Source organism: Mirounga leonina, unplaced genomic scaffold, assembly GCF_011800145.1.
Source record: "Mirounga leonina isolate KUSES-001 unplaced genomic scaffold, KU_Mleo_1.0 Mir_165, whole genome shotgun sequence".
NCBI classification, from domain to species: Eukaryota; Metazoa; Chordata; class Mammalia; order Carnivora; family Phocidae; genus Mirounga; species Mirounga leonina.
Genome location: NW_023270415.1, coordinates 37,513,147 through 37,539,837, shown reverse-complemented (window position 1 = coordinate 37,539,837; position 26,691 = coordinate 37,513,147). Strand labels below are relative to the sequence as shown.

At 38.6% G+C, this 26,691-nt stretch overlaps 1 protein-coding gene across 2 annotated transcripts; it reads right to left on the bottom strand.

Annotated features, from left to right (window-relative positions):
- On the bottom strand, positions 1-24,892 carry OSGIN2 (oxidative stress induced growth inhibitor family member 2). 2 transcript variants are annotated; one of them, XM_035011489.1, is made up of 6 exons: positions 24,625-24,892; positions 18,004-18,158; positions 12,284-12,420; positions 11,655-11,846; positions 5,056-5,147; positions 1-2,290 (listed from the first exon to the last, which is right to left on the bottom strand). In XM_035011489.1, exons 1-6 carry the CDS (start codon positions 24,666-24,668, stop codon positions 1,261-1,263), a joined length of 1,650 nt encoding a protein of 549 aa, XP_034867380.1. In that variant the 5' UTR covers positions 24,669-24,892; the 3' UTR covers positions 1-1,260. The 2 variants fall into 2 exon arrangements, with proteins under 2 accessions (XP_034867380.1, XP_034867381.1); XM_035011490.1 differs by lacking the exon at positions 24,625-24,892 and adding an exon at positions 21,155-24,574.
- Positions 24,893-26,691: the final 1,799 nt, after the last annotated feature.

The following is a 26,691-nucleotide window of genomic DNA, read 5'->3' as shown; positions in this document are numbered from 1 at the left end:
TTGACATTTTAGTCTTTTTATACTAAAGAAAAAGGAATAGACATTCAATAAACACATTCCAGATGAAGTTTTACAAAAAAAAAAAAATGAAGGCTGAGAAATTAAATTTGCCATGAAGAACTTCAAAAATCAGACTTTTTTGCCTAACACTACAAATGCTGGAGACGTCGGTGAAAATATAGACATTAAGCACATCTAAATAAATATAAATCAAGATAGGGCATATAATTCAATAAATAACGATAGGATAAGCTACTATGTCATCTCCAATGAACAGATTTCAAAGTAATCAGCACTGGAATGGGAAAGACCGTTTTTAACCTTAAATAATTCTAGCAGTACCCAAACAGTATTACATATTATAAGAATTTATGCCCAAATGTTAGTTTTAATGACAAACTCAATATTCACACAGGGATAAGTAGTTTCATTCACAATTTATTGAATCGCAAATTAGGTTGTTATGTGAGTTAGAGAATAAATCTCCAAAAATACCTTGGCAGGTTCCTGAATGTCTAAGTGTATGCCAACATTATTGGACTATTTAAATTATTAGAAGCTAAGAATATGAAGTACTTATCAAGGTTTCAACAATAAAAATATTTTTTTAAAATACCACATTTGGTAATAAATTAGATTTATAGAAATTGATAATTCAAAATAAATTAAACCTGAGTTGTAAATGCCTCCTACCGTGCCCACCCCCAGCATACATAACTTATATCACATTTTCTTTTAGACCAATGTGCCTCAAACTTTAGTAAGCATACATATTCCTTGAGGATCTCATTAGATGCAGTTTGATTCACTAATTCTGTTGTGGGGCCTGAGGGTCCACATTTCTAACAAGCTACAAATGAAGCTAATGCTGGTCTTCAGACCACCCTTGAGCAGCAAGGTGGACCTAAAGTATAGTGAAGATGATTTCTGGCCTAATATACTGTATGGTTTTATAGATTATTCAAGGCTGTAAGATTTTGGAATCAAACATAGCCACAAATGATCATAAAAAGTAAGTCTTGGAAGAAAAGAATGTTTAAGTGAAAGCTTAAAGTAGACCAAACTGGCAGTGTTTCCCAGACACCTCTGATACAATATAAATCAGAACACCAAGTTCTTGTAACTTTAAATAGTTACTATAGCTTGAGGCTCTCTTCCACAGTTCATTCAAGTCCAGAAAATTCAAGCCAGTACACTGCAAAACCACTATGAAAAATCTTTAATGGTTAACTGTCCATATAAATTACTTATAAACTCACTTTAAGCTATTCCATCTCCTCCTCCTCTTTCAACAAATAAATGTTTTTTTTTCTGTCTTGTAGCTAAACAGCGTGTCACACCCAGTGCCCCTCCCTTTAAAAATCGAACAAAATTGTCTCCAACCAAAGGACCCAATGCAAAAAGGTTGGCTTCTTTAACACATTCGTAGGTATATGCATCTATTTCCACAGGATTACTCTTACATGTGATTGGCTGGCTTGAGTTATGGCCCAAGTAAGAGCCTTGTTCCTTCAGAAAAGACAGATTGGGATGAGAACCTATGAGTACTACTGCTGCAGAGAGCTTAAATATTTTTTTCAATCCAGAGAGGCTTTGAAGAATGCATTTCATGTCCGACTTAAAGGAAAGCACATGGTGCTCAGGAAAACTGGTATAATCAGATAAAAGATTGGTGTCTACAGAATATGACTGAGTACACATCATATGATAGACTTTATGATATTCTGGATAAAGCTTTTTGGGAAGCTGTTTGAAAATTAAGCTTGGATCAGTTACTCGTCTGCGAAACACATGAATCACAGGAATATTATTGTTGTAAGCACACAGTACTGCATCAGCTGCAGTAAGCCCAGAACCTACAATTAACACTGGATCCACTTTGCCACGCAACCTTCCTTTGCTTATAGCAGCTCCAAATTCAGGCATTGAATGAAACACAAAAGGAAAATCTTCCCCTTCAATTTCCAGATGGGCAGGAGAATCCAATGTTCCAGTTGCCAGAGCTACATTCTCAGCAAAGAGACAGAAGGGAACATGGGAACCATCGGCTATTCGCTGATAACCCCTGATTTCCCAATTTCTCTTGATAAATTTAGACTTCTCTATCTGTAAATGCTGTGTTGACATATTTCTGTCTTGTCCATCATCATCATCTTGATCTCTGTAGAGTCTTGATACAGAGGTGATATAAGTATTCTCTCTGAAATTCTTCTGAAGACCCATGACTTTTACATAATGTTTATAGTAGCGAGCTATTTCCTCTGGCATAACTCTATCTCCTTTTAGGTTCCTAAAAAAGGAAAAGGAAAAATATCCTATGAGAAAAGTACTGTGATAGTTTCCATGATTATTCCTGCTCCTCCTAGTAAGCTATTATAAACCATCTTTTTAATTCCTCTGGACTGTCTTAGCTGTAAATTATCCTTTTACAAAGAAAGTTTTCTTTAGTTAAAAATGTTAAAGAATTAGTTTTATCAACAGAAGTCCCATGAGGGTAGAAACTGTATTTTAATGCATCTGTTTCCCCAGTGCCTTGCACAGGATCTGTTCAGATTAGCTACCTTTATCAAGAAATTTATTAAATAAATGAATTAAAATGTGGAAATACACTTTTATAGTCTTATCTCACAACTAAATAATTCAGTCTATATACTATTCACTCTACATATTGTAAAAGACTGAACTAGATTATAATTGAGATTCTGCAAGTCTAACTACAGTATATGTAATTCTTAATATACAGGATTTTGACATGATTTTTCATCAGTTGCTCTTTTCCTAATGACTGAAAATTCACATCCGTCTTCTGAAAAAAATCTTAATCTAAGTACATAAAACATTTGTGTTTTCCTGTTCATAAGGAAATCTATAAATACAGTAATGTACTTTTTTCCTAAAGAGGAGTTTCTTTCCTTTTCCACTTGAACTTTAAGGCAATAGGCATTAATACCCCTAAACCCTGGGCCCCAATTAGAAAGAAGTAGCAGTAAAAACATCCCTAATAATTTCACATAATTCATTACAAATTATAACTGGACATTCATAAAAGTTTTTCTTAAAATTTAAGGTTTAAAATATGTTAACTCTCACTTTTTATAGAAACCCTATGTAGCAGTTAATACTATCATAATCTCCATTTTATAAATGAGGAAATTAACAGCTAGTTTAAGTTACTTGACCATGGTCACAACATTAGAAGTCAGAGTCAGGATTCAAGAGTCAGTCTTTTCCAGATCTAATAGTCAATACTATGCAAAGGCAGGAAGTGAAGCCAATATTTAATCACAAGATTCTTTTTCACATTATTACTTGAATATACAATATGCCCAATGTAAAAGGATGAACACTTCTAACACATTAAAAAAATCATAAAGCTTCCCCCTTTTTACCCGTTATCACAAAAGGAAGAATGTTAAGCAATATTTCTCTTGCTTATGAAAATCAAGAACTTGTACAACTTGCCTGATTTTACTACTTTTCATTTCAAACCCATATAAAATTCATTTTTAAAAAATTCAAAAGGAGGGGTGCCTGGGTGGCTCAGTCGTTAAGCGTCTGCCTTCGGCTCAGGTCATGATCCCAGGGTGCTGGGATCGAGCCCCACATCGGGCTCCCTGCTCCGCGGGGCGCCTGCTTCTCCCTCTCCCACTCTCCCTGCTTATGTTTCCTCTCTCGCTGTGTCTCTCGCTGTCAAATAAATAAATAAAATCTTAAAAAAAAAAAAGAAAAATCCAAAAGGGATTGGGGCGCCCGGGTGGCTCAGTCAGTTAAACGGCTGCCTTCGGCTCAGGTCATGACCCAGGGTCCTGGGATCGAGCCCCACATCGGGCTCCCTGCTCGGCGAGAAGCCTGCTTCTCCCTCTCCCACTCCCCCCTGCTTGTGCTCCCTCTCTCTCGCTGTGTCTGTATCAAATAAATATTAAAAAAAAAATCCAAAAGGGGGGTGGCCTGGCTGGCTCAGTCAGAAAAGCATGTGATTCTTGATCTCGGGGTCATGAGTTCAAGTGCTGGGATTACTTAAATAAAACTTAAGAATATCTGAAAGGTTTAATCTCAATGACTCATGCTGGCCTGAATTTGTTCTCCTTAAATCTTCTCAAATTAAGGATAATTTCTATGGAGTAATATGGTTTCTATCTAAAAGGAAGTCAGGCACTCAAATGTGTACAACCCTGTTCTAACAAAGGTTAAGTAACTTCCCTGCTTTGCTTTATTGTTTCTGTGAGCAATTTAGATTCTCTGTATTAGCAATTCCTATCTAATTTAATACTACTGTCCTTGAAAATAAGGCTTTATGGGGCGCCTGGGTGGCTCAGTCGTTAAGCATCCGCCTTCAGCTCAGGTCATGATCCCAGGTCCTGGGATCGAGCCCCGCATTGGGCTCCCTGCTCAGCGGGAAGCCTGCTTCTCCCTCTCCCACTCCCCCTGTTTGTATTCCCTCTCTCGCGGTCTCTGTCAAATAAATAAAATCTTAAAAAAAAAAAAAATGCTTTTCGTATTACTTTACATTTTAGGTATTTTTCCCCAAATAAATTCATATTCTTCCAAGTAGAGCTTTCTTCTTACTTCTATTTTCGTATTTCTTAATAAATATTTACCTCTATAGTAGCCAATAGGGTAACCAATCACATCACAGATTCTCGCTTATTCCATCATTCTAAATTATTAATCATATGCACTCTTCTACTCTGAAAGCCAAACACTATAGGTATATATACATGAGATATCCATACACAAACTTGTATATCGACTGATAAGAATAAGTGTAAAAAAAAAAAAAAAAAAAAATAAGTGTAGAAAGGATTTGTGGGTGGATGAGAAACTGAACAGAGTGGTTTAATAGGAAAGTGGGATAAATCCCTAATTAACAAAAGCAAAGGAACCCCATCTGTCTTATAGTATCTCTCTAAATGGAAATTAGCTCATGATCATTGCTACAAAGAGGTTTTATTTGAAAGACATACTATTCCTCTAAGACAGATTCACAAATATTTTGAAATTTGCTGAGGGACTTTCTCATTGTACATCAAAGAACTGTAACAGTTTGATCTTTACCTTCGTTTGCTAGATACCCAATCTTTAAATTTAAGTCCAGGTAGCTCCATCCAATTTCCAAAGCTGATTGTCAACATGGAACCTTCCATATTCTATTTGAATAAAAAATGCACAAATACATTTAAGCAGTGACATGGATTTTTAAAAAGCCAAATCCATCTTCATTCACTATAATTAAGAATCTGGATAAGGAGAGCTGAAAGAAGTTCTAAATGGTTGTGTAAATTATAAATACTTTTATCATTTCGTAGAATCTATATTCCTTCTTTCATAAAGTTATACACCTATAAAACAAGTTTATAATATTGCCAGATGCCTATACAATGTTAATAGCTTCAGCCTATAATATAATCCAGGTCTAGAATATGTTAGAGGAACAAATCAAATCAGTATTTTCACTTTTTAAACAAAAGGAAAAAAGTTCATTAATTTCTAACACTTTAGATGTAGATCCATTTTAATACTAATGGATTTTTTTAAAAATGTGCAGCAGAACAGCTTTTCCCCCTCCATCAATTATAATTACAAAGTCAGCTGGTTTGGATACAGCAACATCTCATTCTAAAACTAGGGAAAGAAGCAGTGGTTACCTGATTAAGAACAGACTCACTGCTGAAGCTAATGCTGCCTTTGAGGACGTGAGCCCTTCAGGCTCCCTTGTCCTACTTCTTTGTGCTTTGCTCACTACAAAGCAACAAAAAGCCCAAGGGCCAACAGCACCTGTCCCAATGACCTCAATGATCCCTTTCGACCAACTCTTTAAGGCTATGGCTGTTTCTTAACTCTTCTTGCCCTGCTTCTATACAACCCCGTACTGGGAATGGTACTTATTGTTATAGTTATTATTACTGACTAACTTTTCCAAGCACTTACTATGTGCTGGGCCTTATGAAGCCTATTATTTGTGACTGTGCAGATCACTCCTGGAAGAGAAGGCAACAAGGTACCACTGCTTTGAGGCAGACTGGGCCTGATACTAGGATACGAACCAAGAAGATGGAAAACATCACAAGGAAAACTTAAGAATGTATTATATACAGAAGTTATCTGGAGCTGTAATTGTCTCATCTGAAACTCAAAAACCTGAAGGCACAAATATTCCACTTTCAACAATCTAAACTTTATTCCCACAGCACCAGTTCTTCCAGTTAGTTGCAAGCCCCAGTTCCGTGATCTCTTCATTTTTCTCCCAGTCTTCCTTGTTTTCCTTATGCCATAAATTCCTGCGGCCAGGGAGACTATAGTATATTAAGGAACACAAACCTGACAAGTACCAGGGGCATACAGAAAGAGAAGAGAAGAGTATTTCTTAAAGGACACAAATGGGCTGCGGGGAATGTACCATTAGGGTACATTCCAGGCAGAATAAAGATGTTATGTGAGTTTTATAAAGAGAAAGAACAGTAGTGTCCTTCAAGAAATTAAAAGAAGTTCAGCCTTATGCAGGAAAGTATTAACAGACTTGGGTTGCTTAAACTGTGCACATTACTAAGAAAGGTCTGTCTTTAGGACCTGGCTTTTGGCTGCTTCCTAGGAAACAACCCCTGAGCTCTTGGAATGTTCTACGTGATGAGTGACTTTTTGTATGCCAGAGGCCTTGGGCCCTGCTGTACCTGTAACTGTACAGTGTGACTAAGTTTATCTTAACAATGAGATTTATGGTAAACACCAGCATTTGCTCTGGGAGGCAGAGGAGTCAGTCACGTGGGTGCTGCTTTTCTACATGACTGGCCCCCAGAAGATCCCGACACCAAGGTGTGGGTGAGTATCCCTGATTGGCAACTCTTCGCACATGTTGTCACAAATCATTGTTGGGAGAATTAAGTGCAGCCCCCTGCAACTCCACTAAAAATGAACATTTAGAAACTGGAGCTTTTCTCCTGGACTTCACTCCATGAACTTTTCCCCTTTAATGATTCTAATCTGTATCCTTTCACTGTAATCAACTTATAACCACGAGTACAACACATTTAGGGAGTCCTGTGAATCCTAGTGAATCTACAGCCTGAGTGTGAACCTGGACCCCCAGAAAGAGTATTCTGGAGCATGGAATGTAAGAGAGCAGTAAAGCAAGAAAGCCAAGTAGGGGCTAGATCACCCAGGTACTGGTAAAATACATTAATGAGTTTGCATACTATTCATTAGATGAATTGAGAGCAGCTACAGGGTTTTATGCATGGGTGTAACATTCAAAAGAAAGATCACTCTGGCTTTGGTATGGAGATTATACTGAAGAAGAAAACACTGGAGTAGGAAACCTTTGCAATAATTTGGGTCAAAGATGATGGGGCACCTGGGTGGCTCAGTCGTTAAGTGTCTGCCTTCGGCTCGAGTCATGATCCCGGGGTCCTGGGATTGAGCCCCGCATCGGGCTCCCCACTCGGCGGGAAGCCTGCTTCTCCCTCTCCCACCCCCCCCGCTTGTGTTCCCTCTCTCGCTGTCTCTGTCAAATAAATGAATAAAAAGTCTTTAAAAAAAATTAAAAAAAAAAAAAGATGATGATGGCCAAATAAAATTACGATGGGGAAAGGTAGGGTGGAAGGACTCACAATATGTTTATGAGAAAGAATGGAGAAAATACAATAATTGGTTTGAAATGGGAGTTGAGGCAAGAACAATCAAAGAAGGTTTTTGGCTTGAGTAACAACATTCCAGGGCTATTACTCCATGATAAGGAAAGGAAGAAATCTGATGATAAAGATGACTGGTTATGTAGGCATGCTGAGTTAGAGAACACCTATAGAATAATCAAGGGACGGTATCTAGATGAATCTATAAGAGAAAGCAATGTGGGCCAGGGATCCTGATTTGGGAATCACTCAGCATTCACATGCAAGTCACTGAAGTATATGAGACAAGCCAGGGAGAATGAAGGCAAGACCATGGCCTGGCACAGAGCTTACAGAAGAGTCCACAAGGTAATGGAAAGGAGTGACTATAAGAAAAACAAGGAGATGAAAGGTTGAGAGAACCTAAGAGGGGATCATTGCTGTCAAATGTTGCAGAGGTCGGGAAAGAAAAATTCTGAGACTATCAAACTGAGCAAAAAAGGAAGTTACCAACCTTTAAAAAGCAGAAAAGGCAGTGACAGAAGCTAGAGTGACGTTAGCTAAGGAATAAGAGGCGAAGGCATAAAAATAATGGATAGGTGGGGCACCTGGATGGCTCAGTCAGTTAAGCGTATGCCTTCGGCTCAGCTCATGATCCCAGGATCCTGGGATCCAGCTCCAAGTTGGGCTCCCTGCTTGGTGCTGAGCCTGCTTCTCCCTCTCCTCCCCGGCTCATGCTCTCTATCGCTATCTCTGTCTCTCTCTCAAATAAATAAATAAAATCTTAAAAAAAAAAAAAATGGATAGGTAACTATTTCAAGAAGGTGGCTCTAAAGCAAAGAATACAGATAAGCTAACACATAAAAACTTTTTAATAACAGAAAATAATTTTAGCATATTTATATACTGATAAACAGGAGCTGCCAGAGAAACTTAAGATACAAGAGGGTAAAATCAAATAAGCAATATCCTTGGAGAAGACAGGGGTCTAGAACATAGCTGGAAGGTTAGTCTTAGATACAAGTGATACCACTTCTACAATAACAGGGGATAAGAAACAAAAAGGTAGCATGAATGCAGATATGTTTGCAGGTGTGAGCGCAAAATTATGGAAGTTCAATCCTGATGGATTCTATTTTCTAAGAATCAAGAGTATTTCTAAGTAGGAAGGTGGAAAAAAAAAAGGGATAGAGATTTGAGAAGTTTGTTTTTTTTTTTTTAAAGATTATATTTATTTATTTGACAGAGAGAGAAACAGCGAGAGCAGGAACACAAGCAGGGGGGAATGGGAGAGGGAGAAGCAGGGGGAATGGGAGAGGGAGAAGCAGGCTTCTTGCCGAGCAGGGAGACCGATGTGGGACTCGATCCCACGACCCTGGGATCATGACCTGAGCCAAAGGCAGATGCTTAACAACTGAGCCACCCAGGCGCCCGAGAAGAATATTTAATAAGGAAATATCAAAGGATTTACTAAGTAGTGTCCAGGACCCAAATGAGGTTGGAGAATACTTTTCACAGCTGTCCAACTTTTTTTTTCCTTGCACTGTTTAACAGTTTAAGTATGGGAAAAGATAATGTAGACAGTTATATAAATTGCTTTTTTTATCAAGCCAGTGTGATAGGACAATGGGTCAAGAGACTACAGAACCCAAGCTGGGTAGGTAAGGAGGTTAAGAGGCTCAAACTCTCTGTGTTTGAAGATTAGGTCAGTGTAATTGGGTGATGCAGCTGGAAGAATAAAAAGTTGTGATCATAAAGTGTAAGGTATTTGAAAATTCAGGTTTTCACTGAGTAGTCACAGTGGTGCCCCTGGAGTCAGTATGTAAGGAGGAGAAGAGGAGATCACTGAGAATGAAGAGACTAAGAGGCTAAGGTGTTGCTTCTGTGTCACGTATGTAAAGGTACTCAAGTTGACAATAAAACTTGGGATACAATGGAAAACCATGACTTAGGTGCCACAGAGTCAACAAATGAGGGGGGACAATCGGGCAGTCGAGGAGCTAGAAGATGACAAGACCTGTTCAAAGGAACGGGGACTTTGACAGAAGAGCGATGGGGAATAAAGAGAACGCCAACCTCACCAGTCAACCTGACAGGACATGGGGCCATGGGGAGTGAACGGACTTCTTCCACTTCAGAGGGCTGCAGTGAGAACAGTATCTTCAGGAAAGCAAGATTTCAAGGAAGGGAGTAAAAGCAGCATATAATAATTGAAATGGTTCAGAGTAAACAAAAGCTTGTTTATTAGCAAATGGAGTTTTAGGGATACACTGTTAGAAAGTCTGGAAGTGAGGAGAGTGGTGAGAAATTGGATCACAAGAAAAGCCAAGAACTACACAGAAATGACTACAAGAGGACAAATGACTTAGGGAGCTTACATCCTGAGTAATAACTGAGGTTAACAAGCATGTACGTGAAGCATGGCAGGGGAGAGGGCTGTCTAAAAAGATAGTACTACAGTCAAGAGCTTTAAGATTAAGGTACGGAATGCAGAGGTGGGAGGAAATAAATAATTACGCCTGGAAAAGTCAGGTCAATTCATAGAAGTGATGCTTGAAAGATGGATAATAGCTAAAATATCATTTATTTATATCCCCATTCTAGTGGATATCCTATATGGTGCATGAAAAAAATTCAGCAAGTTTTAAATATATTTCAGTTTTACCACTGATTCAAATATGTTTTTAGTAATCAAGGCTTACAAATGCTTTAACTTTCCTTTATATCAGAGGAAAAAATGATATAACACAGATTATTGTCTGTACATTTTTCTAAGCAGAAAAATGTAAGTACAATAAAACCTCAGAAATTTAGAGAGGCATTATGCAATATGGCTTTTTCAGGAACTACCATTTAACAATGCTACTCATTAAGAGCACAAATATAAACACTTAAGCCAAAAGGCACAGATAATGTTAGTTGCTATCCGTTACCATTAAGAAAATTAACATTAAGAAAGAAGTTGGTGATATATTTAATCTAGAAAGTCCCCCAAATACCCTGAAACAGTCACTTATTAAATGTAAATAACTATTTAGACATACAGCATTGCACTAATATAGGAATATTCAACTGAAGTCTGTAATGAAGATCTGATATTTAATGTTAAAATTCTGATGAAATCCTTATTCATAAAATAGCAAAAATTATTTACCATTTATTTGTATAACAAATGAGCATTCACTACACACCAGATGCCATACAAACAGCTAAGGACACAGGAGAAAAGAAAAATTATTAGTTCCTGACCCCTAAGGAAATGCACTGAATTTTTATGTTAATCAATTCTCTGGTTTAACCCCTGCCATGAACTCAATTTGTGTCACCCCCAAAATCCATATGCTGAAGCCCTAACCCCCAGTGTCATGGTATTTGGAGATAAGGCCTTTGGGAGGTAACCAGGGCTACATGAGGTCATGAGGATGGTGCCCTCATGATAGGATTAGTGGCTTTATTAGAAGAGGGGCAGAGGAGAGGAAGGAGCATGCACCAAGAAAGGCACTGTCTGCAAACCAGGAAAAGAGCCCTCACACGAACTGAACAAGCTGGCACCTTGATCTTGAACTTCCCAGCTCCAAACTATGAAATAAATATCTATTGTTTAAGGCACTCAGTCTATGTTATTTCATTACAGCAGCCAAAGCAGATTAATACAACTTCTTTCTTTTACAATCCACTTTTCACTTAAGATATTGAAAACATAGGGAAATAATGGGTACTAGCCTGAAATACTCTGTGAGATTTTATAAAGTCTGAAATGAATTTAAAACTTTTTACTATGCAAAACATTGTTGCAGTATTTTCTATATAGTTATTGTAAAATAGTATAGAGAAGCTTATTCTAAGACTGTGCTGGTAATCAAATCTGGCTTAACTTCTTGTAACCTGTATTTCATTGAACACCATTAAAATTCTCAGATAAAAATGTGGTAAATGTATATAATGTATGATAATGTTGTATATCATAATGTTTCAAAATTCAAATGGTCTTATCAAGATGACATATAACAACTCACATACACTATAAAATGCGAAGAAAAACATACTCACATGCCAAGCTCCACCAGGTGGACCTTTACCAAGAACTAAGTGAGGGATGTAATGATGTTGTTCTAATTTCCAATGCAAAACGGATGGATAATCATAACCAAAGTCAGCATCTGGATGAAGAAGTGTGTCAAAAAGTACTGCAACTGGATTGGATGATCGGCCCTCAAGGCCCTCAGACAAGTATTCTAAGTCCTGAATGAATTTTTCAAAAAAAGAAAGAAAAAAGGTAGAATTTGAAGGAAAAAAACCAAAACAAAAACAAAAAAAAACCTTAGCTGGTACAATAGTGAAAGCCATCACTCTAATCCAGCATTTCCTCGGTAGTGTTGCTATAAAACACTGATGTTCCCTGAGACCTTAACAGATTCTTTGGTCAAATGAATATAGGAAAAGACTGGATTTCAACAAAACTAGTCAGATCCTTTTACTGCAATTCTTGAAGATGCATTTAAAATACATTAATATGCCTTAATAGGTCTACTGTAACATTCCAATAACAAAAAGCAGCACTTCCCAAACTTATTTGAACACAGAGCACCTATTAAAACTCCCACCAGGAAATAATTTGGGAAATTTGAGTATTTAAAAAAAAAAAAAAAAAAGCAAAAAGATTGACATGTAAGAAATACCTGATCAACAATGGAAAGATGTCTTGCTTCTTCTAATTTACTATGTAAGATTGTATTTGGATGTATTGCTTCTGATGATAAATATGGTCTGTAGCCTGATAACATATAAGAAAGGCAGATTCCTGAGGGTCCATTTCCTATTTAAAAAAAAAAAAAAAAGAGGTGGAGAGGTACATCATGTGTCTTAATACTCTTACTCCTTGGCTTTTCTCAAAGATGCATTTTCTCCCTTACCAATTTGTCTTCCTTCTCTAAACTCTTAAAACCAAGTATTCGTAAGATACTGACTTTTGTCTTCTCTGTTTTCTTTTGGTAGTCTCATCTACTTGAAGCTTTAAGTCTCTATGCTGACCCCAAATTAGACCTGTAGGCTGACCTCTTGCCCAAAAATACATCCCACATTTCCATATGCCACTGCTTCACTCCACCTAGTTGAACCACCAAATAATTCATGAGTTCCTTCATTTAGGCGTCCTCTCCTTTAAATCCCATCCCCTCTCAAAGTCTGGTGCTAAGAAAATCCTAAATTAATCAGGTTCTGATTCTAAATCTATTTAGTCACTATATCCATTCAGTTGTCTTTGTTAGCGTCACTCCAAGACAAAAGTCTCTTGTTCATACTAAAGATACACCTATTCCAAAATCATTTCACATTCTACATTCAGATGAATTTTGATAAAACAAGGTCCTCATCATACTACCCCCTCCATTTGGAAAGCTTTAATTGTTTGCTTCTGATTACCCAGTGCTCACCATGTTCTGGTCTCAATCATCTTTCCAGACCCATCTCCTAAGAGTGCCTTCCTACATTTTTACATGCTTAAACTAAAACCAAACTGGATTTTTTGTTGAATCCTGGTGAACTAGCTCCATTTCTGTAGTTCCTTTAGTCTAGGTTTTCACTTCTCTATTATCTCCATCTACCAAAAATTTAATCCAACTGGGATAACTGCTAGCCTCAGGAAGAAAATTCTGTTCCATTCTCTAATATTTTGCCCCAAATAAAAGAAGCTCAAAGATGTAAATATGAAAAGTAAAATCCAAGAATATTGGAAAATGGATTGCTACTTCTACTTATAATACTGAAGTGGGAAGCCTTTAAGCATGACACACAATTCAAAAGACAGAAAGGAAAGTAAACCATTTGCCTTCATAAAAATTAAAAACAAATGAGAAATAGTGGAAGTTAAGATCTGAGGCAAAGAGTTAATTTCCTTGAATTAAAAACAAAGACAAAACTAAAGAATAAATATCATGTGATAATATCAATACAGATAAAAGATACAGAAAAAGCATTTAACAAAATCCAACTATTCATTAAAAAAAAAAAAACAACTCCATAAACTCAGAGGGATACTTCCTCAGGTTGGTAAATTTCTACAGTAAACCTACAACTAACATCATACTTCATGGTGAAAAACTAGATGCTTTCCCTCCAAGATCAAGAACAAGACAAGGATGTCTCTTCCCATCATTCCTATTCAACACACACCATGATAAAAGTCACAGTTAATGCAATAAGAAAAGGAAATAAGAGACTTAGAAAGAAATAAAACTGTCTTTTTTCATAAAAGCCATGATTTCTATGTAGAAAATCCCAAAGAATGGACCAAAAAACTTCTAGAACTAACATCAAGATTGCACAATACAAGGTTATATGCAAAAGCCAATTTCTTTCCTGTATACCAGCAATGAACAGGTGGCATTTGAAATATACAATACTGCTTAATCTATGCATGTGCCCACACACACCCCCACACAAATACCTGCGTATGAATCCAACTATATATATTTAAGATAACTATATATATAAGATGCATACAAGGAAAAACACAAAACTCTGATAAAGATGATCTAAATAGATGCTCATGAATAAGAAGATTTGATATTGTTAAGATGTCAGCTCTTCTCAATTTCATCTACAGATTCAATGCAATCCAGGTAAAAATGCCAGCAAGTTACTCTGTGGATACCAACTAATTCTGAAGTTTGAATGGAAAGGCAAAGACCCAGAATAGCAAACACAATACTGAAGCAGCAAGTCAGGACCAACATCATCCAAACTCAAGTCTTCCATTAAACTACAGTCAACAAGACGATGTGGAAATTATTAAAGAGGAGACAAATCAATGGAACAGAAGAGAGCAGAGAGAGATTCTCACAAATACAGTCAAACTAGTCTTTGACAAAGGGGCAAAGGCAATCCAATGGAGAAAGGAGAGTCTTTTCAACAAATGGTGCTGGAACAAATGGACATCCACATGCAAAAATATGAATCTAGATACTAACCTTTTATCTTTTACAAAAATTAACTCAAAATAGATCACAGACCTAAATACAAAGCACAAAATCATAGAACTTTTAGAAGATAAAATAGGGGAAAAATCTAGGTGACCTTGGGTTTGATAGTAAGTTTTTAGATATAACACTAAAAGCAGGATCATCCATGGAAGGAAAAAACTGATAAACAGAACTTCATTAAAATTTAAAATTTCTGCTCTGCAAAAAACACTATTAAGAGAGTGAAAAGATGTCACACTGGGAGAAAATATTTGCAAAACGTAACATATACAAAGAACTCTTGAATCTCAACCATAAGAAAATAACCTAATCAATTAAAAAGTACAGAAAGGATATAAACAGGCATTTCAAAGATACACAGATAATAAATAAGCATACGAAAAGATGCTCATCATGTATGATTACAGCACTGCAAATTAAAACAATGAGGTACCACTACACACCTATTAAATGGCTTTTTAAAATCCAAAACACAGACAATACCAAATGCTAACATTTAGAGAAACAGGAACTCTCATTCACAGTTGTTGGGAATGCAAAGTGATAGAGCCACTTTGGAAGACAGTTTGACAGTTTCTTAAAAAGCTAAACATAGTCTTATGATCCAACAATCACACTCCTAGGTATTTACCCAAATGAGTTGAAAACTCAATGGCTGTGCAAAACCTATACATGCATGTTTATAGCAGCTTTACTCATAATTGTGAAAAATTGTCAGCAACCAAGATGTCCTTCAATAAGTGCATAAACAAACTCAAACATCCATACAATGCAACAGTATTCAGTGATAAAAAAGAAATGAGCTATCAAGCCATGAAAAGACCTAGACGAATCTTTAAGGCATACCATTAAGTGAAAGAAGCCAGTATGAAAAGGTTCCATACTGTATAATTCCATGAATATGATATTCTACATAAATCAAAATTACACACAGTAAAAGATCAGTGGTTGCCAGGGGTTGGGGGTTGAGGGACAGGATAAACACATGGAGCAAAGATTTTTAGGGCAGTGAAACTATTCGGTAGGATACCATAATTGGGGATACATGACTTATATATTCAGCAAAACCCACAGAACTATACAACACAAAAAAGTGAACCTTAATGCAAACTACAGATTTTAGCTACAAATAATGTATAATCAGAGGTTCATCAATTATAACAAATGCACCACACCAATGCAAGATACTAATAATAGGGGAAACTGGAGGTGGCAGGAGAACGGGAGTATATGAGAACTCTCTGTACTTTCTACTCGATTTTCATGTAGACCTAAACTGCTCTAAAAAATAAAATCTATTAATTAAAATAAACATTAAATAAATGCAAAATAGTGGGACTTAGGATCTGAGGCAAAGAGCTAAGTTCCTTAAATCAAAAAGAAGCAACACTCAACAGACATAGGCAAAAAATACAAACAGGCAGTTTACAGAGAAATAAATACATAGGTGGAATGCTCCTTCACTCCCAAAGACGGTCCCCATCCTAATCCCAAGAACCTGAGAGTGTTACTTTATATAACAAAAGGTAACTTTGTACATGTGATTAAATTAAGGATCATGAGATTGGGAGAATACCCTGGATCGTAAAGGTAGACATCACCTAATTATATCAGTCCTAAAAAGAGAGACTCTTTCCCAGCTTTGGTGAGGGGGAAAGGGGACAATGAAAGAAGGTTAAGAGAGAACCCATATTGCAGATTATGAAAATGGAGAAGGGGTCCAGGAGTCAAGAAATGAGAGCAACCTATAGAAACTGGAAAAGGCAAGGAAACAAATGTTCTGTCCTAGAGACCCCAGAAAGGGATGCAGTCTTGCTGACATCCTGACTTTAGCCCACAGAGACTAGTGTTGGACTTCTGACCTATAAAACAGTGAGACGATAAACTTACATAGTTTAAAGCCACTATGTTTGTGGAAATTTGTTATGACAGCAACAGAAAACACACATATTAAGGAAATCAGTTCCTTCTCTGCGCTCTTATGGAGTGCTACTGTCAGTCCAATGTGCATTAGGCTAAGCTACTCATTGGCTAGCTGAAGCAAAACACAGACTGTTTTGGGGAGTGAGGTGGGCAGGTACAGATGATGGTACTTTTTTCTTTTCTAACCCACCCATAGCCAGCGAGAAGAAGAACAGGGTTCCTTTACTCACGTCAACACACTCAGGATGAAAAACCAGTGTTGGACAGACGTGAGAAAATGGAACATGAGGTACAGTCGCCAAGATACCCTGGATGTGAACTACTACAAACACCATCAGCTCTATCATCACCCCTAAAAAGAAATCTAGGGTAGAACGGTCTCGCTTTCTTCCTTTCCTTCCTCCCTCCCTTCCTTCCTTTACTGTATCCCCCATATGCCAGTCAGAGGACAGGACTTCTCTCCTTCCTGCTAACTTTGAAAGAGGCTATCGGGGCCCCTGGATGTCTCAGTCGGTTAAACGTTCAACTCTTGATTTGGGCTCAGGTCCTGAGATCTCAGGTCGTGGGATCAAGCCCCACATTAAGCTCCATGCTCAGTGGGTCAGTGTTCCCAGACTAAAGGAACCACAGTTGCTGGAGATCTCTCTCCCTCTCTCTGCCCCTCCCCACCTCAAACACGCACATGTGCTCTCTCTCAAATAAATAAATCTTAAAAAAAAAAGAAAGAAAGAAAGAAAGAAGCTTTCAAAGAAACTAAGGAAGCTATATGCCATCAAAGTATGTTATACCCCGTAATTCTTTCCTGCAGCTTGCTTCACACCATAGTACTTGTCTTGTAGTACGTTTGAATATTAGATGCAAGATGTATGTGACAGGTAGTTAAAAACATGCAATAAACAAAATCATAAAAATATCTACAATTCTGAAGTAATTAGGTTGCACTAATTGCTTAACTTTTAATATCTTCTATACCTTGCTGTTGAGGTGGTACAAAGGATATAAAATGATAATACTACAGTTAAGGTCATTATAGTACACACCACAGCGGAGTACCTGACAGTCATTACTGAGAACCTTTACTAGCTTGCCCAAGTTACTCAACTTCTGAGCTACCCTGACTGCATCCACCCCACAACAGAGGGCTCTAGGGTTGTAAGGCATAATCCAATAATGTACACAGAATGCTCTGTATGGGGCTCTACTAATGCTGGTTATAATCATTGCCATGACACTATCATAATAATTAACACACCTGATTGACAGTATTTTAACACAATAGGGTAGTATCAATCCTTCAATGAAAAAAAAGTTACATTCTAACACAGAATCTAGTATCAGATAAACCAATTACTCTCTCCCAAGACTTGGTTACTTAATCACATCAAAAAACCCAAGACTACTTCTCAATACAACCCTAAGACCCTGTGTCATGCAACTACGCATATATAGTAGTAATGACCAGAATTGTAATTTTAAGAGTAAAATGCAGTACTTACCTATTACTACCACAGGCAAAGTAACTGATGAATCTTCCAGGAAAGAAGTTTCTTCAACTAATGGCATAGCTTTAACTTTCTGCCCCAAATTATCACCAAAATATTGCACTAAGGAATTAAAAATCTCTCCTTCGGTTTCAGTGTCACTATAGTTTCTTCAAAAAAAAAAAAAAAAAAAACAACCAAAAACAAAAAACAAGAGATGTAGTTAATATAGCCTTTATAAAAACCTATCTTTATTCAGATTTTATTTAGACCATAAAATATGCAATAGTTCCATAAAAGGAGAAAAAGAAATTCTTCTGATTAATGCTTTCAAATTAGGAGCTTAGCTTACCTGTCAACCTGTACCATTTTTAATGTCAGAAATCCTAAATAGCTGTTAATGTCTCTGAAGTATAATGTAGGCAAGTCCCACACAAGTTCTAAAGAAGCAGCTATCTTTAAAGACCAAGGAGACAGCATTGTATTGCGGATTTTTAGAATTCTCTGAGATTTCCTAGGAATGGCTAGTTTCTCTCATTTTTTCTCATTAATAAAAAGGTAAGTGCACTAGAGGCGGCATATTTGGAACAAAATAGTCATAATACTAAAGAGAAATTAATTGTACTTATGTATTACAAACTGCATATTTTGGTAAAAGAAAGGAGGTTTATACATCTTAATTCTCAGATATTGAAAATTGGGAACATCTTTATGTTGATTTCCAATCTACTTTCTTTCCTAGTTGCCTCCCTAGAAACTAGTTTTAGCATTCTGACATGCTCAGGAAATAAATGGAGTAGCCTCCGAACACAGTTAATATTCTGCATTATACTAGTGATTACTTCAGAACAGAATCCCCATTTTCTTTATATAGTCAGCAGCAGGCAAATATCTGGAAATATTAAACTGAGCACCAACTATGGGTGAATGTGCTTACTACTCCTCCCAAAATGAACATGAGATGGATCAGTTATTTCACAGGACTCACAGATCCCGGAGGAGAATGATAAACAGAAAGAATTAGGCAGAGACCAAAATTTCTGCTTCCCTATAGCCTCCCAAGGTCCCAGTCTACCCTAGGATAGAGTTCTCCAGGATATGCTAACAGCTTTCCTGAAGAAGGTATAAACTCCACCCCAAATATTTGGACTCTAATGATACGTGGCCTTTTGGGACCAGAATAGATACCCTTTGGATAGGTCTATTAGGGAAAGCCCCTCCTCACAATGAAGCCTGCTCCTGGAAGAAGTTATCTTATGCTCAGCTCAATGTATCCCTTTCAGATCATCCCAACTACTTCTCTGAGCAGATCCAGGTATACTAGTTACCCAGTCTGCTTCTGCTGCTTGGCAACTGCACTCAAATGAGTGTATTATACTCAGGCCTATTTCTGGTATCTCTCCTGAATGTGTGCCGAGGACAGGCCCCCCAGCTCCCTCTGGATGCTTCTGATCAAAGTCCTTTTGCATACCCAGGCCTGATTGATATTGTGGTGGCTGTAAAGGCCACAATTCTTTTTCAGAAGATGCACACCTCATCTTCAGTCTCTTCCAGATATCCCCACCTCAAACATTGTTGCTCCCACATATACAACCCGGGAAATAAAAAAAATAAAAAAATTTTTAAAAAAAGATCATCACTAACTTTTTGTTAATCAAAGAGAGGTTTCCTTCAAATCTTAACAAACATTTTCTCCTTTTCAAGTGTGCGATTCAGGGTTGTTAGTATAATCACAAGGTTTTGCAATCACCACTACTAATTCCAGAAAAATTTTATCACCCTAAAAGTGATAAACTAAGTTAACAGTAGCAAACTAGTTACTACTAAACTAGAGTACCCATTAAAACTCATTCCCCATTCTTCCTTCCCTCCAGCTACTGGTGACCACTAATCTACTTTCGGTCTTGTTCGATTTGTCTGTTCTGGAAATTGCATATAAATGGAACCCCTCACACATTATGTGGCCTTTTGTGTCTGGCTTCTTCCACTTAGCATGTTTTCAAGCTTCACCCCCAGTGTAGGGGGTATTGGTACTTCATTTCTTTCCATGCCTAAGTAATTTCTCACTGTAGAGACAGAACACATTTTGTTCATTCACAAACTGATGAACATTTGAGTTGTTCCCATTTTTTGGCTATACAAATAATGCTGTGAATATTCATGTATAAATTTTGTGTGGATGTTTTCATAGCTCTTACGAGTAAATGGCTGGGTCATAAACTCTGTTTAACATCTTAAGGAATTGCCAAACTGTTTCCTAAAATGGCTGCATCATTCTACATTCCCACCAGCAATATAGGAAGGTTCTAACTTTTCCACACCCTCACCAACACTTACCTTTTTTTTTTTTTTTAGCTACCCTCATTGGTGTGAAGTGACATCTCACTGCAGTTTTGACTTCCATTTCCCTAATGACTAATAATGTTAAGCATCTTTTCATATACTTTTTAGCAATTTGTATTAACTTCTTTGTAGAAATATTCTTCACCCACTTTCAAACTGGGCTTTTTATTGAGCTTTAGAAATTATATATGTAGGGCGCCTGGGTGGCTCAGATGGTCAAGCGTCTGCCTTCGGCTCAGGTCATGATCCCGGGATTCTGGGATAGAGTCCCGCATCGGGCTCCCTGCTAGGCGGGGAGCCTGCTTCTCTCTCTGCCTCTGCCTCTCTCTCTCTCTCTCTGACTCTCATGAATAAATAAATTAAAAAAAAAACATTTAAAAAAAAAAGAAATTATATATGTAGAGCACAAGTTCCTTTTCAGATATATGATTTGCAAATATTTTCTCCCATTCTGTGGGTTGTCTTTCCCTTTCTTTGTCTTTTGAATCACAAAAGTTTCAGTTTTTTTATTTTTGCTACTGTGCTTTTGGTGTCTAAGAAACCACTCCCTAATCCAAGATCACCAAGATTTACTCCTATGTCCTATAAGTTTTATAGTTCTGGTTTTTAGATTTAAGTCTGTCATCCATTTTGAGTTAATTTTATATATGTGATGTGTGAGGTAAGAGTCCAACTCCATTCTTTTGCTTGTGGATATCCATTTGTCCTGGAATCATCTGTTGAAGAGACTGTAATTTCCCCTTTGTCTCGTGATCCCATGGAAAAACCAACTGACCATAAATTTAAGGATTTATTTCTGAACTCTCAATTCTATTCCACTGACCTAGTAATCTTCATGCAAGCGCCACACTGTCTTGCTTACTGTCTCTTTGTAGTAAATTCTGAAATTAGGAAGTGGGAATTCTCCGACTTTGTTCTTTTTCAAATTGTCTTGGCTATTCTGGGTTCCTTGCAATTCCGTATGAATTTTAGGATCTTGTCATTTCTGCAAAAAAAGGGTGCTAGGATTTTGATAAGACTGCACTAAATTTACAGATCAATTTGAAAAATATTGCCATCTTAAGAATACTAAGCTTTTCAATCCATGAACATGGGATTCCTTTTATTTAGGCCTTCTTTAATTCTTCTCAATGGTGTTTTGTAGTTTTCGGTGTACAAGTCTTATGACTTAGGAATAAGTATTTCTTTCTTTCTGATGCTAGTGTAAATGGAATTTTGTTAATTTCATTGTCAGACTCTTCATTGTTAGTGTGTAGAAATAGGATTGATTTTTGTATGTTGATCTTATATTCTCCAATGTTGCTTAATTCATTTATTAGGTCTAGTAGGTTTTGTGTGTGGGCCTCCAACAATTTAGTCTGTTCCAAGACTCTAGAACATTAAGTAGAGCCAAAGTTTTAGCTTATCTAAATTCTCTATATAGTTTAAGTAATTAGATCTGATTTTCTACTGGTCATTGGTATAATCTGTACATATGCAATATGTATATAATCTATAATACTGGTATGTATATAATCATATATGACCTATAATTTTGGTATAAACTATTTGTAATAAACCTGCACGGTATTTGAAAAATTTAATACAAATTAACACAGATGAAAAACTGAATCAAGAGAAGCAAACAAAAAACAAAAGTATGGTTCACTGATTCTGCATAAAGCAACAATGAAACAAAGGCCTCCTGATAAGTATTCTTTCTAAAAAATTCAGAGCCTAAGTTATAATTCAGTATTACTGTACGTTTTATAATATATTCATACTATATCACAGGTCTATGAACAGTTTCAACTTTTACTTGAGATATCCAACTTGATCAATGCTATGTTTAAAACAAGTATTTTGAGTAATAAAAAATCTACTTTTCCTTTATTTGGGATACTACAGCACTTTACACACATGCAAAAATAGTTGCCCTATTAGGCATAAAGACTATTTGATATTTAAGAGGATTTTAGAGCACTTCCATCTTTTGTTCTTGAAATATTATAGTCCAGTCTCGAAACAAATTTAAGAGGATGGCACAGGCATAAAATTTGGGTAATAAAAAGGCTTTTCTCACATCTAGCAATACTTCTTTAAATGATAACTCAAACTCAAATGAAATGCTTTAGTATCTGAATTTTTATAGTCTTTGGAAGCATGATCCTAAATGGTCACCAAATTAATACTACTGTATGAAAAAAAGGTTCTAAAGTCACAAATGAAGTCAGTCACACTGTCCATCTTCCAAAACAGTAGGTATGGAACAAGCAGCTGGAAAGTCAGTAGACAGTTATCACGATACCTATTCCTTTCAGGTATGGCACAAGATCCAAAATATACAGGTTTGTCACAACCTGTTTTAAAATGTGGGTTCCTAATAAAATTGCTCAAAAAATAGCATGTGTAAATTATAAACACCTTCCTAAAGAAGAGGTCTTAAATGTTTTAGTTTTTAAATCTGAGATACAATGCAGTTATTTTTACAATGGAAATAAGGTTTATTATCACAATTTTCTTCTTTTGGCTAGCAAGGCTTGTTTTCCTTTATCCCTCAAGATCAAAACATACCAACTACTTTTGTCTTCATCACCTCCAAATTTCTGTACAAAGTGTTAATAGGCATATGGTATCCACAGCCGAGGGTTAGCTGAATGGATATGAATCCCAACCTGTGTCCTTAGAGTTCATCTATACCAAAAGCAGTCAATTCACAGCCACGCAGTCAAAAGGCTAAATTTTAGACAGCAGTGTCTGAAAGGCATGTTAATTTCTCAAGGGGCTTCAGTTTAACAAGTTTTCACTAGAGGAACCTGTTTTCTAACTCTCCAAAGTGGATCTGATACTCTCAAACCAATGTCTGTCAAGTAGTCAACAAAGCTGCCTAAAACTTAAAATCCAGCAATTACATAAAACATTTTTTTTTTAATATCCAGAATTTAGAAACCCCTACAAAACTCACTGAGAAGTTGGGTAAGCCTGAACTGTTGCTCTCTATTAAAACAGGAGTTCTGAACCTTCTTGGTGCCTTACACTCCTCGGCAATTTGGTGAAATCTCTGAACCTCTTCGTTGAATATTATTATTAAATACATAAGAGATACATAGGATTTACAAGGAAACCAATTACATTAAAATACAGTTATAGAAAGTAAACTTGTGACATGTTTATTTGCACAAAAAAATAACAAGTTTGGTGATGTGTAATTACTGTAATTTTGAAAAAATAAGCATACAGTATTTCTAGATATGTGCAACTGATATGAAAATATTTGTGAATTTTATTGATGACTAGGTCATAAGTACTATGTGACTTGTGGCTTATATTCATAATTGAAAGACATATTAGATTTTGGTTAAAGTTTAGCAAAAATATCTGTTGTACTTTCTTCCCACCCAAGTTCATGGCCACTTAAATTCTACCTACCAACTCCAATTTTAAAATTCTTGATCAGAGTTTCATATTTTGAGAAAAATTTATATATCATTATTCTAGCACATTCATATATGCGAAGTAAGGTAATTTACTAAGTCTTCGCTAAATTGAACATTTCTTCACCAGAGGGTTAAAATCACTTCCAAGTGCCTTTAGCCTTTCTCCCCATAACTGACTTAAATGTCTGCCAACTGTGCAAGAGAACACATATTTTTATTCTCAAATGCATTAACCTCATCACCCTTAAGAACGTTCCCATAATGTGAGCCTTGAATGGCCACCTATTTCAAATTTCTATAATATACGGCTTGCAATGACAAGCATCCTAGAACAAAGTCAGCACCTACTTTTAACTAGACCACCACACTTAAAACAGTTTCCTAACTCCTTTCAACCCAATAACTTAGATTATTACGTTTATTAAAAAAATCTATGAAGATTGTAAAGGTGGGGTAGGGAGGAACCTTCGCAACTCTTCAAACTTTGCACTACTTGGAAGTCTCAGGTCGCAGGAACCGACTCGCTCCGGGTCTAGCCGGTTTCGAAGTCCCATGACTGGCCCGGTCCCGGAGAGGATACGAAGAAAGGAAAGTTCTCCCCCCGCCCCCACCCCGCCCGAGCGAGGTGCCCCCAAGCAGAGGTTGCCGAGGCGGGAACCCTGATCAAGCAGGAACCAGGAGGAAGTGGCGGCAGAGGCGGGAGGCCGCCGCAGTCCAGGCGCTCGCCCCCCACCCCGGACCCGTCCCGACTCCAGACCGTCCTGACCCCGCCCCCGCCCGGCCTCTGCCCATCTCGGCCCCAGCACGGCCGCGGGGCCGGGAAGCGCTCCACCCTCCGCCTGCTCCCACCCACTCCGCTCCCCGGCTGAGAAGTCACCTGAAATGACCGGCCAGGGAGCAGCTGCAGCACCACACCGGCATGGAGCGCGGCGCACGGGGCGCCTGAGCGCGACGGCCACGGCCGCCGCCGCCGCCTGCCCCGGCGGGGCTGCCCGTTCGGGGCGCCCGCCCACTCGCCCGGCGTCGCGGGGTCCGCGGGGCGCCAGCGCTCCGCGCGTCGCCGTTGCCGCGGCTGTGCGGAAGCTGCGGTTCAGCAGCGGGCCGGGCTCCGGCGCGCCGAACTCCGCCTCAGGAAAAGCGGCTTCCGCTCCTCGCCTGCGGGGAGCCAGACGCCGGCGGCAGATGATCTGGGGGCGCCACGATGGGGGCGGAACGGGGCGGGGTCGCTGCGACGGCTGCGGCGGAGGCGCGCGGGCTCCTCCTCGCAGGTGCGGCGGCGGCGGGCGAGGCCGGCGATTGGTGGAGACGCGGCCGGGGCGAGGGGCCGGGCCTGACGGAGCGGCGGCTGCGCGAGCCGGGGGCCGAGGTCCTCGCGCCGACCGCACCGCTGCGGCGGCAACCGGGGACCCGGGCCTCGGCCTGCGCCCCGCGGCCCCTCCGCGTGCACCCTCCTCAGGGCCTGGGGGGTTAGCAGGGCTGGGCGGACGCGCGTCGAGAGGACCGGATGATGAGAGGAAGAGAAAACTGTAGCAGAACGGCTCGGGGGGGAACCCTGCGTACAGCGCGGCCTCCGCGACCGGGGAGCAGCGCGGTGTCACCCCAGTCCGTCCGCGCGGACTCCCACCGAGGAGGCCAGGGAAAGGCCGAGAGTCCCACCCAAGAAACCCACCTTAGCTCCTTTTCTCGCGCTGGCCTGGGCGCAGACGCCGGGAGCTTGGGCGCGCTTCTCGCTTTCGACCCTGCATCACAATCGCCCGGGGCGTGGTGGGGGGTGGGGGAAACACACCAAACCACAGGTGCCCGGGCTCCACCCCCAACTGTTGTGATTGTGGAAGTCCCGCTTCCTGAATGGGGGGAGCCTCCCTTCCCTAAGTAAGAGGCTCGCAAACATTCACGAGTGTGAGAATCACCGGCGTTGCTGGCTAAACGCACAGATGCTTAGCCCTGCCCAAGACTTACTGAGTCCGCTTCCGGGCGGGGGAAAGGGCGGGAACGTGTATTCTAAGTCCCTCCAGGTGAACGGGATTCAAGAGAAGTTAGGAAAGTACCGAGTAATGAGTGTCCCTAGTCGATGTTGTCAAAAAATAGAGGCGGGAAAAACTCCTAGAAGTGACTGCATGTGCTGTTAGATGTAGATGTCTTCCTATCCCCACTTACAAAAAAGCCCAATTATTTTTGCGGTTAAAATGTAAGATACATAGTTTCTGTTTTTAAATAGTTTTTTTAATTTAAGTTCTCAAGTTTTGTTGAATGTTGTCATTGAACGAACTTGCACATAGCAGGTATTTTAGATTCTGTGGAGCTTAACAAAATTGTAGGACTCAGCCTGCCTCCAGGGTTGTAAAAAAATTCTGTTTTTTCTCTTGTCTTATTGAGAATTTGACACGTTCATTTCATTTAATGTTGTCTCGAAAAGTGAAGCATGAAGTTACTTTTCTGTTACTAGTCATAACATTATCCTTCTTAAAGGACCTAAATTCCTAAAATGTATGCCAATCCAGAGAATTGAAATATTTAAAACTGTAAGTATGTATAAGTACTTTGTGTAATTTTTCCTTTATGGCTTTGTTTTTACTTTGAGTTTTCTTGAAGTATTTCCGATCAAATAGTAAAGTGAGCATATCAAATTTTAGGCTTAATCTGTATTTAAACCTTGTGAACTTGCTATCATGGTTTACACTATATAATGGTTTATGATTAAATCAGGCCACAATGACTACATAGAGGATTTTTCTTACAGGTAATGGGGCATGTCAGAGTTTTTGTATTTTTTTTTTTTTAAGATTTTATTTATTTGTCAAAGAGAGCACGAGTGGGGGGAGGGGCAGGCAGAGGGAGAAGCAGGCTCCGCCCTGAGCAAAGAGCCTAATGTGGGACTTGATCCCAGGACCCCAGGATCATGACTTGAGCCAAAGGCAGATGCTTAACCAACTGAGCCACCCAG

Excerpts from the sequence above, each read along its gene's own strand:
- OSGIN2 (XM_035011489.1), bottom strand. The coding sequence starts at position 24,668 with ATGCCGGTGTGGTGCTGCAGCTGCTCCCTGGCCGGTCATTTCAG. Across the intron at positions 18,159-24,624 it reads TCCCTGGCCGGTCATTTCAG|AAACTATAGTGACACTGAAA; the intron begins GTGACTTCTCAG and ends TTTTTTTTGAAG. Across the intron at positions 12,421-18,003 it reads TTTGCCTGTGGTAGTAATAG|GAAATGGACCCTCAGGAATC; the intron begins GTAAGTACTGCA and ends TTTTTTAAATAG.